Source organism: Dermacentor variabilis, chromosome 7 (genome assembly GCF_050947875.1).
Source record: "Dermacentor variabilis isolate Ectoservices chromosome 7, ASM5094787v1, whole genome shotgun sequence".
In the NCBI taxonomy this organism is placed as follows: domain Eukaryota; kingdom Metazoa; phylum Arthropoda; class Arachnida; order Ixodida; family Ixodidae; genus Dermacentor; species Dermacentor variabilis.
The window spans coordinates 165673076-165693090 of NC_134574.1; the positions used below are offsets into that span (position 1 = coordinate 165673076).

The 20015-nt window shown below is 45.4% G+C and overlaps 1 protein-coding gene across 2 annotated transcripts in view; it reads left to right on the forward strand.

Annotated features, from left to right (window-relative positions):
• Positions 1-11591: 11591 nt before the first annotated feature.
• The window catches only part of LOC142588453 (paired box protein Pax-1-like), a 44124-nt gene continuing 35700 nt past the window's right edge, over positions 11592-20015 (forward strand). For both annotated transcript variants that reach the window (XM_075700212.1, XM_075700213.1), the window contains exon 1: positions 11592-11692. In XM_075700212.1, coding sequence (XP_075556327.1) covers positions 11689-11692 — 4 coding nt within the window. In that variant the 5' untranslated portion in view covers positions 11592-11688. The remainder of the gene's footprint in view (positions 11693-20015) is intronic.

A 20015-nucleotide genomic window follows, 5' to 3' on the forward strand; every position in this document is an offset into this window, starting at 1 on the left:
CGAGCTTCCGGGACTAGGCTCAGTGACGAACAGGGAAGACACCGGTCAAGTCATTAGTGACCTTATCAGTAAAGCACCGCTGTCGCCTGAGCAGAAAACCGAACTACACCAGCTATTACAAGAGTTTCAAGGTCTGTTCTCTGAGAGGCCTGGTAGGACTTCTGTACTTACTCATGATATAGAACTTACCTCCACAGAGCCAGTACGATCCAAGGCGTATCGGGTGTCACCCCGCCAGAGCGATATTATGGAGGCTGAGGTAAAGAAAATGCTACAGCTCGGTGTTATTGAGGCAGGTGAGAGTGATTATACCTCCCCTTTGATTTTAGTTGAGGTACCGGGCAAGGAACCTCGTCCTTGCGTCGACTACCGCAGGCTTAATTCCATCACTAAGGATCAAATTTATCCGATCCCTAACATCGAGGAGCGCCTTGAGAAAGTTAGTAGCGCTCAGTTTATTTCCACCCTAGATCTTGTCAGGGGTTATTGGCAGGTTCCACTTACAGAAGAGGCTAGTAGGTATGCGGCGTTCATTTCACCAATGGGAACATTCCGTCCTAAAGTGTTGAGTTTTGGTTTGAAGAACGCGCCATACTGTTTTTCAAGTCTCATGGATAAAGTGTTGCGGGGACAGCAAGAATTCGCTTTACCGTATCTAGACGACGTAGCGATATTCTCCGCATCCTGGTCTGAGCATATGACACACTTGCGGGCAGTGCTAACCCGCCTGCGCGAAGCAGGCTTGACAGTAAAGGCTCCTAAGTGCCAGTTAGCACAGGCCGAGGTTGTCTACCTCGGTCACGTGATTGGTCAGGGTCGTCGCCGCCCCTCTGAAATAAAAGTGGCCGCTGTGCGAGACTTTCCGCAACCGCGCACAAAGACCGATATTCGGTCGTTCTTAGGTGTCGCCGGCTACTATCAGAGGTACATCCCTAGGTACTCTGATATCGCGGCTCCCCTGACGGATGCTCTAAGAAAGACAGAGCCTCAAACAGTCGTCTGGGACGAGACAAAGGAAAGAGCTTTTAGCGCCCTAAAGAGTGCCCTAACAAGCCAGCCTGTGCTACGATCGCCAGACTATACAAAAGGGTTCATTGTTCAGTGCGATGCTAGTGAGCGAGGCATGGGCGTTGTACTGTGCCAACGGGAAAATGGAGAAGTAGAACACCCCGTCCTGTATGCTAGTCGTAAGCTGACCAGTCGTGAGCAGGCGTATAGCGCCACCGAGAAAGAGTGTGCATGTCTCGTGTGGGCCGTTCAGAAATTGTCATGCTATCTAGCCGGCTCGAGGTTTATCATTGAGACAGATCACTGCCCTCTCCAATGGCTGCAGACCATCTCTCCCAAAAATGGCCGCCTCCTGCGCTGGAGCCTCGCTTTACAACAATATTCCTTTGAGGTGCGTTACAAAAAGGGGAGTCTCAACGGTAACGCCGATGGCTTAAGTCGAAGCCCCTAACGTAGGAATCAGCCTCAAAATTGTTTGTTACTGATGTTTTTCTTCCTGAGGCAGGATTTTTTTTAACATATTGCTTTTGTTTAGTGTTTCAAAGTGATGATATGCTTTCTAGTGCAATTTTTCAATTTGTGGACGCGTTCTGAGTGATGCTAGACTACTGTAAGGAACTAGGCAGTGGTATAAAAAGGGGAAAGAGCCTGGCAGGGCTTAGTGAGGGTTGTGCCGTGCTTGCTGACTGAGCGGTTGAGTTTTCAGCGTAGTTCTAACGCTTGCCGGGAACGAGAACAAAAATGTGAACTCTCCCGAAGTCACTTTGCAGTGTCCCGTGCGAACCTGAACGAGAGAACGAGGCCTTCTCTGTGCGCTGCGCTCAAGAAACGTCAAGGGACGCCCGACTTCGGTTATGAGCATCATCGAGCGACATCCCTCCGGACAGCGGATGCAGTCCCCTGTCCATCGGGATCTCCTTTCCCCGGCGGGGCGGTCTGTTGCGTTTCGCCTGCGACACGTGGTTTTGCCGGCGCGACGGCGGCGGGGCGGCGGACATTTTGGCCCGATCGTCGTCACCGCAACACTCATCGCCAGGTGTTTCCAGGCGCGTCTGCGGCGATGCGACCGCCTAGGGATTTCGTTCCAGTCATTGTGCCCGAAACAGGCGAGGCCAAAGCAGGGATCTCCTTCCAGTTATTGGGCCCGAAACAGGCGATGCCAAAGCAGGGATCTCGTTCCAGTCATTGTGCCCGAAACAGGCGATGCCAAAGCAGGGACCATCTTCTCGTTACAGTCATTGTGTCCGACCGGCAGCGCCACGACGGTGTGCTGCGCAGCGCCACGACAGTATGCTGCGCAGCGCCACGACAGTGTGCTGCGCAGCGCCACGACCAGGTGCTACGAGATCGTGCGCAGCGCCACGACATGGTGCTACGGCATCGCTACGACAGTGTGCGTCACCATTAGCCCATTGTACATTCACGTGCTCGTCTTTTGAGGGGTTCCTTCTTGCCCTCAACTGCGAGAGTATAAAAACAGCTGCCCCCGGACGCCAGAGGAGGGCTCCGATTTCTTCTGCTGAGTGAAGTGCTCTCCCGTCTCTCTACTTCGGTCAAACCTGACCGCCAACTCTTTGCGATGTTAAAATAAACAAGTTGTTTCGTTGTTACCTGTCGACTCATGCTTTGCCGGGACCTTCGGATGCTTGCAGTTGTACCCCAGGCCGCCAGGCCAACGCTACCCTTGGGGCTTGCGACCCAGGTACAACCACGGGCGTCAGCGCCGAGTTCCCAACAGATCGTACCAGAAGTCAGATCCAAACACTCTGTAATGACGCAAAGCATCAGCACGGACCCTTCTAGGAAGTCGATCGGTCTTGTGGCCTACATATGCCACGATGCCTCGATAGGCAATATCAAGCATGCATGCCTTCACCGCATCAGGGTTAACGCATATATAGCCTACACGAACTACTTTGGGTGCAAGATTCAACGCACAGACTCGCCAATGTGTTGCGAGTGTAACGTCTTCTGAAGACCTTCAACGTGTTCTGTGCGACTGCTGCCGCTACTTGTCAGAGGCACAGTCTTTGAGTGCGGCATTACGCCTGAAGCACGGCTGGAGCTTTGAGCTGCGGCACATTTTAGGCCCGTGGCAAAACGCCACGTGCGCGTCATAGGCCACGAAAGCGCTGCTGCGTTTCACGGGTCCATAGGCTCAACGAAGCTTCGGGAATGTCTCTGTTGTGTACATGTGCGTCTGTGACTGCACGTTCTATTTGGGTGCTTATGTGATTACCACCCAGCACCTGGAGTGCCACGCCAGGCAATCAGCCCGGCTAACATCTACAGCATGTCATTAAAGTTTGTATCTTTCTCTCTCTTTGTGTGTTTCGGCTACTACTAAACTATTTTTAATAATTCTCGCGATAAAGCTCTGCCCGACGCTTTACAATTGGGTCATTCTACGGTGAGATTGGTTGTGGAATTAAAAAACAAGAAAGAAAACGGATGTCTCGCCCTAAACAATATTTACTAGAATTTAAATTTCTATATCGCAAGCTAAGAAGTTGGTGCGTATAATGAGCCATGTCACAAATTTTTATCTCGAAGGTCCTGGTGATAAAGTTAGCTCTGAATTTCACGAAAAACTGCCTTGAAAAGCTTTTTTTTTATAATTTAAAGCTATCTTATCCCAAAATATAGCAAGAGCCAAAAGTGGGGAAATTTTATTGTTGCTGAAACATCGGCACCGCTCACCAAAAAGATTCTGAAAACGCACTTTTTTTTTGTTACTGCGGCAGAAATACGCGGAAAATTCTTACGTGCATTCACTTACGACATCGCATGAAAGAATAACACGACTGGAATATTCTGGGATAATATTTGCCATTGTGCCTAGTGTGAAACTTGATTTTTAGAAATGCACCTACAACTAACTTTTGCTTATTCACGGAAACTTCAAAGAGCACTTAAGTGATTTAAAAAATGCATTTCTTTCGAGAAATATAGTAAAGTGGAACCTCATACGCACAATGGCCAACTAACCCAATCTTTTTCTACAGAATCCGCGATGGTCGCTTTTGGGATCTGGGACTTTTCGCGGGGAATTACCCAACCTATATCGTAAAACCAAAGTTTTCAACTGGGCCGTCTGGTGAGGGCCCCTTTAAAATTGTTGAGGGGCCCATATCAAAGGGTCCTTTTTCGTGGGGCCCTTTGGCAGTGGGGGGCCCAGGGCTGCATCCCCCTTATACCATAGGTTAATATGACCTTGGTTGTTGCCTCCTAAATATGACACGTAACCACGAGGTTGGATTGACCAAGGTCCGCAATGGAAGCAACATGAACTGATTTTCTTCCTGCTAACTTTATTGTGAACATTTTTATATTGATTCGCTTATTGATTTCAACGTCCCATTACCTTTACATAGAAACATAGAAACCCTTATTCACCGCCTACACAAAACACTTTTTAGACACTCTGGCCGCGCTGAAATGACTGAGTGTGATTGTGGCTTCGCTGACGAAGACACATATCTCCTTCTAGAATGCCCGCACCATTACACATGATGCAAGACGCCGACTTACATCATCATTAATTGCATTAGATCGTAGACCCATCAGTTTGAAGAAATTTTAGGGTCGTGGTCAACTAGAGCAATGCAAAACTGTGCTTTAATAGTATTAAAAAAAATTCTGGAAGACAGCGGCATCATTGGTCGTTATTAACGCAAGGAAAAATATTGTTTATAAAAGAATTTCGTATTTTTATTATCGAGGCGTATACGCCCTATTGTTGTGGTTAGCATCGTTGCTTGAGTGTTTAATAAGGCGAAAGCCTTAAGTGGCTCGTTGCAGTGGCTCATACCCCCTTAAGGCGGGGTCTACGTCAAGTGGTACAAAAATTATCAGCAGCAATGGCTCATACCCCCATAAGCAAGCAAAAGTGCGATGGCTCATACGTTCGTTGGAAGCTCCCATAGAACACCCAGAACACCATAAGCTTCAATAGACAACAAGTTGAAAACAAGCATCCGAGCCATTAATAAAGTCCTGCATACCCCCCTTGGGATGTACGCTACGGCCGAGGATGCTCGCCAAGCGAGAATCGAGGTGCGACTTGCGAAGTGGCGGGAGCAAGGCGTTCGGCCGCGAGTGCTGTTTTACCCTGCTGAGTGGGACGATGCCCTCCGCGACGGACCTCCCGAGGTCCTCCGAGCTGTGATACAACGGGCTCGAAACATCGCCGGAATCATCTTAGGGACCCTGGACTGAGGGTTCCTACTGCTCTCGCCATTCAAATATTATCAATAAAGATGTTTTACTCTCTCTCTCTCCCCTGCCGAGAGGACGCAACGTAAGGTCGAAGAGAAACGTTGTTGGCGCGAGTCGGACCCCGCTGTACGAGCGCGCGAAGCCGCAGCTGCGCGTCGAAAACGAGCCGAGTAAGCCGAACTGCGAAAGCAGCAGCGATGCGAGACGGCGACGTATGAAGAGGAGCTCGCAGACAACGGACTCGTCACACGTGTATACTTCACACTGCGACTCGTTCTGTCTTGCGAGAAGTCTGACCCGTCCGATCGTATACAACTTAATGCATTACCAAGCGCGCCGCAGGCTTTCGCCTCCACGTGTCACAGGAGTGTAACATGGTGCCGAACTTTTTCGTCGTGTGACACCGTTGTTCGCATTATAGCTTTAAGTGCGTCTTTGTAATCTCGTCTCGTTATTTTGAACTTGTACGTGACACCGCAAATTTGTTGTAACTATGTTGTATCTTGTTATGTGTTTTATGTTGCAAGTGCATTTTGTATGTTCCACAAATATTGAAGAGCCAACGCCGTATTGCTGCACCAACACCTTCTTATATCGTGTCAATAATAACAAAGACTACCAACGTAAAAAAAAAAGAACGCAACGTAAATAATTGAAAACCGAATAGGGCAGCTTATATTGGTCCCGCACGATAAAAAAGAAACGAAAATAAGCTTTTGTGTTTACAAAGAGGAAAAAGGCGTTTAACATGTCAGCCTTGGAGCAGCGACTTATACAGGGTTGTTTCACGTAACTTGTGCCAAGAATTTTAAAGGCGTGGTTAGCCGCAGCTGAATGAAACCGACGGCACATGGTCTGCCGTCACGTGGCGCCCCTTATAGAGTCTTTTTTTTTTTATGTTCCGCTTATTTAGTTAATCAACTAAGATGAATTATGCAATTTTTATTTATATTCACTTTAAGGCCAAGTGTGTCCCCTTGTGTTGTGGAGGGGATTCAGAATGGACCGATCCTTTTTTTTTTTTTTTTTTTGTGGCAACATACGTGCTGCGTGGCGATTTTATCCGGCGTTTAAGAAAAGCCCGCGAGATATGAAATATAACAACGCGACTGCGCTAGTGCGCTGCCGTACTGCAGCGCTCTCAACCGTGCGTCGAGCCTATCGCTTATCAGGGACGACGGCGCTTCCTTTCCGTGTGCCACCGCGAGAGATGGCACAAGTTACGGGAAACACCCTGCGTGTGTATAGGTATATTTTTATTTACTTATTTATCGATACTGCGGTAGGACCTTAGCAGGGTGCATACAAAGTGAAATTGAAAAAAAATCCAAGTACAATATACAGCGATACATAACATAGGTAACTCGTGATGTGCAAATGCAAGCAGTTACTGAACCACACACAGTAAATCACTCGCTACATAAACATAGGTGGTCACATAAACATAAACATATATATATATATATATATATATATATATATATATATATATATATATATATATATATACATACAGTGAAGTAGACGCGCATCCCGGCCACGGCGGACCGCATTTCGGTGGGGCGAAATGCGAAAACACCCGTGTACTTAGATTTAGGTGCACATTAAAGAACCCCAGGTGGTCAAAATTTCCGGAGTCCTCCACTACAGCGTGAGCCTCATAATCAGAAAGTCGTTTTGGCACGTAAAACCCCATAATTTTATTTTTATGTAGACGCGCGTATGAAGCGATTTACTGACGTTTCGGCCGGGGTCCGGCCTTCAGAATCAGAATCGTCATAGTCATGCCCAAAGTAAGAGAGTTCCTCCCGGGAACGACTCCGGCTGGTTGCACAACAACTAAAATATCAAATGCATACAGAAGACGGTTCTTAAGTCGATACGCAAGCTGGACAGTATCCGTTTAAAATATTCACTATTTCTCCTCAAGCATCAGTGTGACAGTGTTACCAGACGACTGCCGCAAGGCTGCAATAACTCCAATACATAAATCTGGCTTAGAGTTAAATAACTACCGCCCAGTGTCACTAACAAGCAACACGTAATACTTAAGGCCATTATAACTTACCTAGAAACTAACGAACTTCTATATAATCAACAGCACATGTAGTTTCAGATCAGGCCTGTCAACTATAACCCAATTATCCGAGTTAACTCAGGACACAGCTAACGAACGTACCTAACAATAATGACCAATTAGATGCAAATTTTTAGACTTGTCGAAGGCGTTTGACATAGTGCCGCACAAGGATTTACTCACAAAACTATCAGCTTTTGGTATTAGTAATAAAATAACATCTTGGATCAACACTTTTCTAACCAATCGTAAACGTAGCGTGACAAATGATAATGATATTTCACAACCACTCGACCTACACGTGCTCCGTAGAATATCTCAAATCGGTTCACGCGCGACTGTTGCTGGCGGTGGCTATTAACGACATTCCGTTTTCCGTTAAAAACTCCATTCAGATGCATCTCGTGTGCACAGTCGTACACAACTCGGGCGACCAAATACAACTCAACAATTCACTGCAAGCAATTCACTCCTGGTGCAACACCTGGGGCATGAAACTGAACACTACAAAAACACATTACATTTTTTTTTCCACAAATAAGAAGCTCCCGCTTCACTTTACATGTGCGATCAGAAGTTCAGTGATCAACAAAAGCGACCAGGTAAAACACCTAGGCATTAAACTCACGCCTAACCTTAACTGGGAGCCACGTATCTCGACCATGTGTGAGAAAGCCGAAGGCAAACTATCCTTTTCAAAAAAAAAATGAAACTGCGCACTGCACCACCCCACCTCCAACTAAACGTGTACAAAACACTAATAACGCCATATCTAGGATACGCTGATATAATCTAGAGTCCTCATCCAAAATAACTTATGAATAAAATATAACGCATACAAAATTTTGCAGTCAGGTTTGTACGTTCAGATTACAAAAGCAATCCAGTGTCTCAGGTCTGATCGCAAGGGCAAACCTAGAATCCATCTCGCCGAGAAGAATAATTTCTCGACTAAAATTTATTCATCAGTTATACCATGGTAATTTCCAGATAACACGTTCTCATTGCCTGCATGATCCTCCTAACGCTCAACCATACTAAATCATTCTAAGACAATCCATCTACCTCCAAATCGGGTTGACGTTCACAAACACTCCCTTTTACCGTCGGCAATTTCCCAGTGGAACAAGTTAACAAATGATATTTTATGTTGCAATGACATCGACTCTGTTATATGAACCTCATTTAGTGTATTAACCTTTCACCGTGTTTTTTTTTTTTTTTGAATATGTACTCGCATTTACCATAACATTTCTGTACCACTCCTGCACGGGCCGTGAGGGGCCTCCAGTATATTCAAATAAAAAAATACATAAGACATGTCACTCTACGTATATCTTTATTTCGGATTTATAACTTCAGCTAAAGAGGAGAAAATGGTCCCATGAATATACATTTCCACATGACGTACTAATTTTTGATGACGTTACCCAACGTCTATACACTCAAACATAGGCTTTAAGGGCCATACTCGACGCCATAGAAGAGTGATCGGATATACTTCGCAATGTCATGCATCAGGAACACGAACGGACATCTCCATAAGCAGGAATTTTGGACATTGTCCCCTTCGTCAATATGTTGAGCATCACCGCAATACACCAACGCAACTCAATGGGCAGGCAACCACTGTCGGAGGAACCTATCCTCGGCCCGTGGCCTGACACTGCAACTTCAATGCGGGCAACTAAAGTGTTGTTGGAGTTTCTGCAGGACATCAAACTCGACGAGCGGCTCTAGTGAGACGACTGTCTCATGTACGTAAGCACTCACCACTTCTCTTATCATCATCATCCATCCCAGTACTTCCACTCCCCTTCCCTCTTCCCCAGTGCAGAGTACCAGACTAGAGCGCACTAGCTCAGGTCGACCTCTCTGTCTTTCCTATCAATAAATTCTATTCAATGAATTCAATGGGCAGCATTTTCAAAAATTACATTTGAAAAGATCTGGTGCATTTCATCAACTTTCCGTGAGCAACGTTGACAGGGTGCTTATTTCTAACAAGGCATACGCATTTACGACACTTGATCAGCACTTAGCGCTGCGTTATAGCAGTATTGTAAAGTATTGACCAGAACACTGCTACACCGCAGCAACAAGTGGTATAAGTGCGGTAAATGAGCATGTTATTAGAAGGAAGTATCCTCTCGATGGCACTATCTGGTACTTGTTGAAAATCGGCCTACATTTTGAAATATAATTATTTTTTTGAAAAGGCTATCCGACGAGTACGTTATGCAGGCGTAGTGCGGTGAAGTTCGACAGATTGGCGAAAAGGAAATGTCCTACGTTCCTGGGCATGGGAACAAAGATAAATTTTCATAGCCCGTCGCAGCATGAAGGGGCTGTAACTGTTGCGACCGAAAAATTGTTGTCGACGGAATCTTGCCACAGAAGGCAAGGCAGAAACATATACGGGCCCACTAAGCACTGTCTTTGCCGGTCTGTCTGTATCTGCAATCTCATTGCGAGTGTCCACAGTGCCCTGAAATCCACAGAAACCATCTTTCTTTTTTTTTTCAACATGAGGATGAATGAAAGAGTGTAACGATCGGCTTCAGTATATAGTGAACTGTTCTTACTTTCTATGCTGACATATATGGACAGAGAGACGGTCGGCGAGCACAGTAATATACGACCCATTTGTTAGGAATTTTGTGCAAGGCCAAGCGAATGGACCTGAATTCGACCGCAAGAATGACTATGCAGTTCGGAAGACGGATAGAAAGCCTCCGCTAGATTGATTCCGAATGAACATCAATTACCGATGTTTTGTCTATTCCAAGAGGCACCCGTAGGCAATAGCGCGTGTCAAGGAAACATTACGAAATACTCATTTAATAGCCCATCGATGCGTCTGACGGGCTATTAGGTTAACGTTCTTAACCGAACCTACAATTATCACAACCTTCAAAAGAACTGACACACGGAATTTATCCGACGTTAATGGGCTCACTCTACACTGTAAAATATTTTACACCCTTAAAAGTGAAAAAGGGTGTAAATGTGTCTATAACTCACACCCTTAGGGGGCTATCTATATAACGGACACCATAAGGATGTGAGTTACAGACACATTTACACCATTTTTCACTTTTAAGGGTGTAAAATAGTTTACAGTGTATTTGCTAAACGGCTCTGTGTAAACACAACCAGAGGAAGTACCGGTTGTGGAGGAGATGCCGGCTCCCATGAGCAATGTCTTATTTACACTCACCGTCAACCGCAAAAGTTTACGGGACGCAGGATCTGCGAAGAAGCTGAGTTCTCGAGAAGCGTGGTCACACATCCTCGAATTAAATGTTCCAGCATGTGACAGCCTTCGCCACCTACACAGTGATTCACTAAATAAGAAGCGCAATGACTTCACAGTGCAGGAATTCACATTTGCAGGGGAAACCACATCCCGTAAACTTTTTGCTGTCGACTGTACCTTTACAGGTGGTTTTTCTTGTTTCCCCCCCCCCCACTCCGAAAAAAAGAAGAAATAGATATCGCTCATAGGGCTACGTGGAAAGCGCGCGAAAGCCGCAACTTCGTCGAGGCTCAAAATACTCCACATTCCAGAAGCCTATTGCATCGGTGCGTGACTCTCGCCCAAGGCCAAACACACTATATAAACCCCCCACCGCTTCCTCTAAACAAACGCCAAAGAAGCGCTCGTGGCGTTCCGCAGATTGATACGGAATGCGGCGGCAAAATTCCGCAAAACCTCCAGCGGGTCGCTTTCGCCCAAGCATTTCGGGTTTTCCGCTCCCCAACGTTTTTCCAGTGGCGGCGGTGAAGGCCGGCGGGTGGTATCGAGTGTCAATCAAAGAACGCAGCCTGCATCGGAGCCAAGAATTTACTCTGAAGCGTAATTATCGAGAATTATAACATAAAGGTTTCCTTCGCGCGTACCTTAGCGAATTAGGCGAAAACTCTTTTGCGCGGTTTATCTTATGTTTTTCTTTCCTGTTTCGCTCTCTACAGCGGCGCTTCGCATAGCTTCGCAAAGAAAATCGCTCTCCGAACGTGTGCGAAACCGAAGAAGAAAAAAGAAATACGCCTTCCTACCGCCCGCCCGTTCACATCAAAACGACAGGCGAACAGGTGCGCAGAAAGCGGCGGCGGCTCGCGTTGCGAACGCTTTGCGAGGACGCCGGAGGTGGGATGTCGCGAACGCCGACTGCCTGCAGGAGAGGCCGCCCACGGCAGGGCGGTGGGCGGCGCCAGGGGCGGAGCCGTAGCTGCCCTGCGTCGCCTCTCCGCGCACGGCTTCATCTCCTTCCGCGCTTCATCGGCATCGAGGCCGCGGCATCGTCTCAGCCCGGGCGGAACAAGCGAGCCCCAGCCACGCGCAAGGCAAGGCCGAGCGGAAGCCAGGAAAACCAGCGCCGGCCATGGGTGAGCACCTCGCGTCGACCCCGCAAGACGGAGCACTGTAGTGCCGCGCGCACTGCAGCGGCACTGCCGCCGTGCTGCGCGATCTACATGGCTAAGCCCGGCTGGCTGCGGCATTTAACGCTCTGCGCCATTTACTCCGGCCTGTGTGCACGCATGTGTGTGTGTGCGTGTGTGTACGTGTGTGTGCCTGCATAGGTCACGCGACGTGTGGCTGCACAGCGATGAGGAAGCTCGCGTGCCAGGCGTATGTGCCGACTTCAGCGGATGACGTTATTACTGCGGCTGACGGTCGGCGTTCGAAGCACGCGATCCCGGTGAGCGAATGGAACGTTGCTTAGTATACGGCAGGTGCAACTGAAGTCTATGTAGCCGCAGGTCACTCACCCTCAATATCGTACTTTGAAGAACGGTGCGTTGGACCGTTCTCGCATGTGTCTTCGGTCACGAGTCTTCGCGTCTTACGTCGACAGCGCGGTGACGCTGCCGAGTCAACACGGTTACGCTATTTAGAAATGCGCGAACAGTAACTTTTGGGGCCGAGTCGAATAGGAATGGCACCGCGACGAAAGCGAATCGAATCCTTGCTAATTTTCGAATAACGAGCTTCCTTTTTCGCCATTAGTGTGAAACGATGTTCGCATCCTATAGTCATATTTATTGCGAATTATGAAGCGTGGTTTAATAAAACCACGAATGGAGCACCATATGAGAAAGTAAAGCTGCTTGTTCGCGCGCTGAGGACTCAACGTAGCATACGCCGCCACGCATGCATGCTTAACCAAAGTTTAGCAACGCAGCCTTGCGGACCAGGTGCAATCTGTGTTACTGTCGAGGCTAAATAGGAAATGCGCGTCATCTGCGGTGAAGACAGAGCGGAAAGAAGAAGAAAAAAAGCATTTCTGAAGATTTTCTAAATATTCGGAATGGTCGCCCTGCGAACGGTACCAGCATAGTATAAGATAATCTGCAAGAGTGTTCTCAGCTGGGCTGCATGGTTGGTGCAGTCTTATAGAAGATAATTCTATTATAGAAGATAATTCAGCTAGCGCTTATTCAGACAGGACAAAGTATATAATGACGACAGCGCTGTGTCTCGTCTTTATATTCCTACTGTCTGAAGTGCTGCTCGATTACTTTCTCATATCGGGTAATATTTGAACAGAGTGTATACGTGCACTTAAACCGAAGATAGCACACATGTGCGGCATTCACAAATGGCATCAAACAATACCTGCTGTCAGATAAGCATCTCTGAGCGAAACTTTCATACGAATGATAGCCGTTTAGGCGGAAATATCTGGCTCCCAGAGCGATGCAGCATGTTTTCTGAACGTATAACTTCTCGTGGTTTATGATCACTATGCTCGCGATTAAAGTCGCATTTTCGCTCCAGTTTCATGTTCTGTCATGCACAGCTGACAATGTGACGCATCTGAAACTTATTCCAATTCAATAGCACTGAACTGATATGGCAGTTCTTCATTCCATTATTCAAAAGTTATGCACATGTGTATTCGCTCGGCCATACTAACTAGGCTAAGCTTAAACTATAAGTTGCATATGCTCGGTAAACAATATATAAAGTCCATTGGGAAAATCTTAGCAGCAGCTTTTATTTAGGCAGTGTCACGATTAGGTATGATGACTGTCGTTCGACTTTTCGCGCAGCATTTTGCAACTATCTACAAGGTTAGTTAAGCCATGGCGAGCACAGAAGCGTGACTAAGGTATGCGTAGATAGCCGTCAGCCATTTTTGGTAACGCCTGAGAAAAAATAACTTCAGGTTTATAGTTGGTGCAACATATCAGCAGACGGCGCCCTGTGTCTGTATTGATGCGTGTGGTTTAACGTGTCCCAAAGCAACACTCTGGGGCTACTAGAGGGATTAGTTAATGCCTCTAATAATTAATGCCTCAGCATTAATTTTGGCCATCTGGGCTTCCTTCACGCGCACCTTAACTTCAGTACACGAACCCTCTTGCGTCCCGCACCTATCGGAATGCAGTAGCCGCGGCCGGTATTCCAAGCCGCGTCCATCTATATTCACTGCTGCTCTATGTCGTGTCTTCTTCGGTCTTATGGCCTTGTCTGAACGCGTCCTTATACGTTCATTGTGCACGAGCGCGTGATCGAAATGCGAACTATAATGTCATCAGACGTATATACATAGCGAAGCTATAAGCATGGACTGTCCTCATGAACTGTCCGTCAGCATAATAACTACGTTATGCTAACTATGCATACACTTGCCAGCGTTTCCGAACCGCGTTAAACGGCGGAAGATTTCTCAGTCGCAAAGCAGAACTCTGTCCACAGCTCTAATCGTGTCCGCTCTCGCCAACACGAGGATGAAGCTTCACGTGTGAGGCGCACAAGGCATACGTGATATATACGTATGTGCCTTGTGCATATATATATATATATATATATATATATATATATATATATAACTAGATGTTCCGAGCGGGCTCCTGTTTTCGACAGAAAAAGTCGTATGTGCCAAGTCAAATCAAACTTATTTTCCTTCATTACATAGGAGGAAGGAAAACTGCATAAAAGCTGCTGCACATAAGCGGCTTGACAAGCTGGCCACCCCAATTCACTGACAGCTTGAGACAGCAGTTACACAAATAAATAAATGTACACAAGCACTGCTTTACTGGAGTATTCGTGAAAGGGCCACATGAAGAAGAATAACGAAGAGCCTGCAAAGATGTAAGCATAGAAAACGACGTAATTAAGCGCATGTGATGGTAAATTATCTATACAAAACACAATTATTTGTATTGTTTGCATTCAAAAATGGGTATGCATAAAGAAAGTACAGTGACTATATAAAGTGACTTTTAAAATATACCAATCGGTAAAAAATAATCTGACTTTAAAAGCGGTTGTCTCTCAGTCGTCTTGGAGTCTCAGGGGAACATACTGCATAAAGCGTTTTATTTTATTTATGTTTTTTAAACTGTACAGGATATTTATAAATCGGAGGTGACAGATCGCACAATTCTACTTCTTGGGTTGGATTACTCGAAGAGGCGGACATTACTGTCAGGAGAAATGGAAGTGCATGATGAACTAACAAAACTTTACTATTTAAGCTTTTAACGACTTAGTTTATGTCACATATTGCAATTATTAATTGTAGCGGATGCGTTCTCAAAGCGTATACGCTTTGAGTGATACGCTCAAAGCGTATACGCTATTCGTTTCAAGTGAGTATGCTCACTTGAAACGAATTCTGAGGATGGCACCAAATGTCGAGATATGTGCCGTCAAATTTGCGGTGAAAGTGCACTCTTGTTCCACTTACTTTTTTTCAAGTTTCAGAACGGCGGGTTATACACTGAAGCTCAAAAATAACTGGAACACTAGTGTAATTCGTCGCACGCATTCCGAATAAATATCGCGAAACCGTGGCCATTATACAAGAATTAGTTCCAAGTGGACATGCCTTGTGCATGAATTCCTCGGCTATAGTTTGTAAATCACAATATCTGCCGTGAATTATTTAGTGATAATCGCAATTAGTGAAACTTTGTTGATTAGACAATTACGCATTTAGATTTCTCATGCGAGTAATGTCCGCCTCTTCGAGTAATCCAGCTCAAGGACTAGAAATGTGCTACCTACCACTGACGATTAAAAAAAATAAATTTCGTATCTACACTCTAAAAAGAAACGAAACACCAGAAGCTTGTGCAACGATGCGCCCTGTTTATCCTGATTTTAACTCTGCGTAACGCTGCAGACAGACTGAGGACTGAAAAGCTTTCGTTCATGTGCAGCTGCTCTCCGATTGGCCGGCCACCTTCGCTATGTCCTATGCATCATGTACGAGTGGCTGCCATGTGTTCTTACAAACAGTTCTCCATAGCGCAAGAACTCCCTTGCGAACGCGGACTTTGTTGGCTTAGGCTATCATTTGTAAAGTGCTTACTTACGCATGCACTTGACACGTGCTGTGTGTACGTCAGCGTTATCGATTGCATACATGCTCGATCGGATGGTTCTAAATTTGCTTCAATCCAATCTTAGAGATTCGGGACTCTCCGATCTATTCGATGCACGAGGCGGCGCGGAGAAAACGCCTTCGCCAGGAAGACATGTACCGAGCTACAGAGTGTGCACGGATCGGACCGGTGGCCGGTCTCCTTAGAGGACTGCGTTCGCGCAGACCCCGAGTCCCTCCTGGATTTTGCCAGGGAACCCGGGGTTTTACACCAGCTGTCTATAGACCCTGCTCCTCGCATGGCGCGTTGCACTACCGACACACTTTATTCCCTTCCCCGTTACTCGTATTGGGCCCAAAGAGCCATCCAATAAATAAAACATTTATTCAATGAATCAATCAATTCGACGCAAGCGGGAATGGAAATACTATAACATGCACCGCACGCCATAGCGTGCGGTGATCTTGTTCAATGTGAATGCTGTAATACAAGCTTCAACAGCGGGGTGATATGACTTATGTGCAAGCGGCGAGTGAGTGAGTGAATAAACTTTTATTTGGTCCAGCAAAGCGCGATAAAACGCGCACCCGGCTAATCCCACGACGGGACTGACAGATCTATAGCCTGCCGGCCCGATCGCGGGTGCGCTGGACGGCCAGGATTTATGTCCTCAAAGACGGGACTTCGCAGGAGCGCGTCCCACTCTTCCTCGGTGAACTTCGGGCCCAGCGACCCGCACTCCCAGAGCATATGAGGCAAAGTAGCTACCTCACCACAGGCCACGCAAGAACAATTCGGATAAATCTCGGGATATATGCTATCATTGACGTGTTTAGTGCACGGAGAACTTTGCGTTCTACGTGACGATGTACGCCTTTAAATTTATGAGAAAGAAAGCTTCCACCATGACGAGCAACACATCAGCTTTTCTTCGAACGATGGGAACGCGCATTATTCGTCCACTGTTCCAAGTTCGTGGCGAGCGATTTCCAAGGTCTTTTCCCAGGTAACATCTCGCAATTTTAACCCAGCCTTTTAATGACACATGTATATTTGAGGTGCGCGCTATGTTCTTCTATCACCGCATCGCTTTTGCTTAGCAGAATTTCGCCAAATTCGAACAACTTACCCGGTACCTCGCTTTACCGGATAAACTCCAAAGCGCTTGGAAGGACTAAATTTCACCGTCGTATATTTTATGCAGCGGCGATACCATCGCTATGAGAGTTTGCTTTTTCAATAATTTGTTACGATGGTTTGCTGTTTTATTAAAGGGCTTGCCCAGAAAATCAAGAGGAACACTGCTATAATGCGGCTGACCATTATTATGGACGTATCGTGATAGAGCATCGTTAAAGCAGTACTAACATGATTTGTGTTTCTTCGCGTTAAACGAAGATTGAGATTCCTGAATACGCCCCCCCCCCCCCCCCCCCCCAGAGCTCGAATTCACAAATAATTTTTGTCCGTAAGTGTTCCATGCTATTCCAGCCGCCATCTCAAAGAATACTTTCGCCACCAATATTGGCTAGAGTTTTCTCTCACAGAGAATTCTGGCGTAAGAATTTCTTGTCAACACGGGCCCAGTTTCGGTATACCCACCAGTCAACGTGAACTGGTACCCACCAGTTCTGCGCTACGCTCCATACTCGCGCAGCGCTCCAAGCATTATTCGGCGTTCCAGTTAAATCATGAAATATATCGAACAACGTTCCATACATTTAAATCTCTTGTTGAATACGCATAACAGTAAATATGTGCGGACTATGTCCCAGTGAAGTCGACAATGCTGTCCGCAAGACTGTCACTGATAACAGCGATTATTTTAGTGAAATACAATTCAGTATATTTTGATGTGCCTTTAAAAAGTAAGAGAAAACTCGATGTATGAAACGTTTAATATTTATTTACAGTGTCCACAGGGTAAAAATGTACATTATAGAGGTGACCTGCATATATATACAGTTGTCAAAATATACACGAAAGCACATTATATATATATATATATATATATATATATATATATATATATATATATATATATATATATATATATATATATATATATATATATATATATATATATATATATCAGACAAACAATGCTAGCTGATTACATTTTTTCATCAGCGCATTTTGAATACACAAGCTAACAATAGTAGTTGAAGCCTCAATATGTACATTATTTGCAAGTACCGCGCTTATACAGTAATAACTAAACTTATAGTATACTCTATTAAACAAGGAGAAGGATGAAAAGGAAGGAAGGAAAGGTAGCGAGGTCAACCAGATGCACTTCCGGTTTGCTAGCCTACACAGGGGAAGCGGTTTAAGGGGAGAAAAGAACGGAGAGGGAGAGAAGAAGGCATTATCGGTGTAAGTACATACGGATGTATACATAACTTCACGCCTATAATCGGTCACTGAGACGAGTCGCTTTCATGAAATATCGAAGTGCCCACGTCGCTTTGTAAGCCTGCGACGCACGGGGCCATGGTCTGAGAATCTTAGTTACTTATTATATACTTATATTACTTATACTTATACTGGGAAAACATGGGGAATGCGGGCGATGGAAATTCAAGACGATGAACAAAACGTGAACAAGGTGAATGCAGGAGCCTGCATTCACCTTGTGCACGTTTTGCTCATCGTCTTATACTTAAACTGATTTTCTTACTTATACTCCTGTACTTATACTGATTATACTGATTCCTTATACTGCTATTCAGCAACATGGTTCAAGGACAAGGTGCGGTTAATCAAAGCAGTTTTAAATATAGAGTGGGATTACTTATACTGGTATTCAGCAACGTGGTTCAAGGATTAGGTGCGGTTGATCGAAGCTGTTTTAAATAGAGCGGAGTTAGTTATACTGCTATTCAGCAACACGGTTCAAGGATTAGGTGCGGTTGATCGAAGCTGTTTTAAATAGAGCGGGGTTAGTTATGCTGCTATTCAGCAACACGGTTTAAGGATTAGGTGCGGTTGATCGAAGCTGTTTTAAATAGAGCGGGATCGCTTATATACTGCTATTCAACAACATGATTCAAGGCTTAAGTGCGGCTAATAAAAGCCGTTTTAAATAGAGCGGGATCACTACTATACTGCTATTCAACAACATGGTTCAAGGATTATGTGCGGTTAATCGAAGCAGTCTTAAATAGATCGGGATTACTTCTATACTGATATTCAACAACATAATTCAAGGATTAGGCGCGATTAATCAAAGCAGTTTTAAATAGATCGGGATTAGTTATACTGGTATTCAGCAACATGGTTCAAGGATTAGGCGCGGTTAATCAAAGCAGTTTTGAATAGAGCGGGACTATACTTATACTGCTATTCAACAATATGATTCAAGGATTAGGTCCGGTTAATCAAAGCAGTTTTAAATAGAGCGGAATCACTTATATACTGATATTCAACAACATAATTCAGGAATTAAGTACGGGTAATCAAAGCAGTTTTAAATAGAGCGGGATTACTTATACTGGTATTTAGCAACATGGTTCAAGGATTAGGTGCGGTTGATCAAAGCAGTCTTAAATAGAGCGGGATCGCTTATATACTGCTATTCAACAACATGATTCAAGGATTAAGTGCGGCTAATCAAAGCAGTTTTAAATAGAGCGGGATCACTACTATACTGGTATTCAGCAACATGATTCAAGGATTAGGTACGGTTAATCGAAGCAGTTTTGAATAGAGCGGGATTACTTATACTGCTATTCAGCAACATGGTTCAAGAATAAGGTGCGGTTAATCAAAGGAGTTTTAAATAGAGCGGGATTACTTCTACTGCTATTCAACGACATGATTCAAGGATTAGGTGCGGTTGATCAAAACAGTTTTAAATAGAGCTGGATTATTTGTACTACCGATGCAGCAGACCGTTCCGATTACTACGTGCCTTCGGTGAAAATGATCGTGAATGCGTCAGTGCGTCAGAGTCGGGAACGTGTGCCTCGTGCACTTGATCTCGACGGGGAATCCAGATGAACGGGGCTGATCAATCCGTGTTGACCGAAGCGGGCTCGTTTTCTCCAGGTTGAGAGTGAAGGGAGGTTCAATGAAGCATTCACTTGTGTTATATGCTTGCCGCGCGATGGCAAATGATTATTACGAATCGAACGGAACGATTCTGAACGTTTTCAAAGCAGTTTTTTAAGGTGGCATCATGTGGGTCCTATACTGGTGATGCGTGTTATAACTGCAGTATACGATGTGTTGCGTATAACAAAAGTATACGCGTTAACGGTGCAAGTGGGAAGTTTCTGCGAAAGTACCCTAATGCGCGATTAGCTTTTGACGTTATATAAATTCGATGTGTCGTCCAAGACAGGCTACGTATATGGACACTGATATA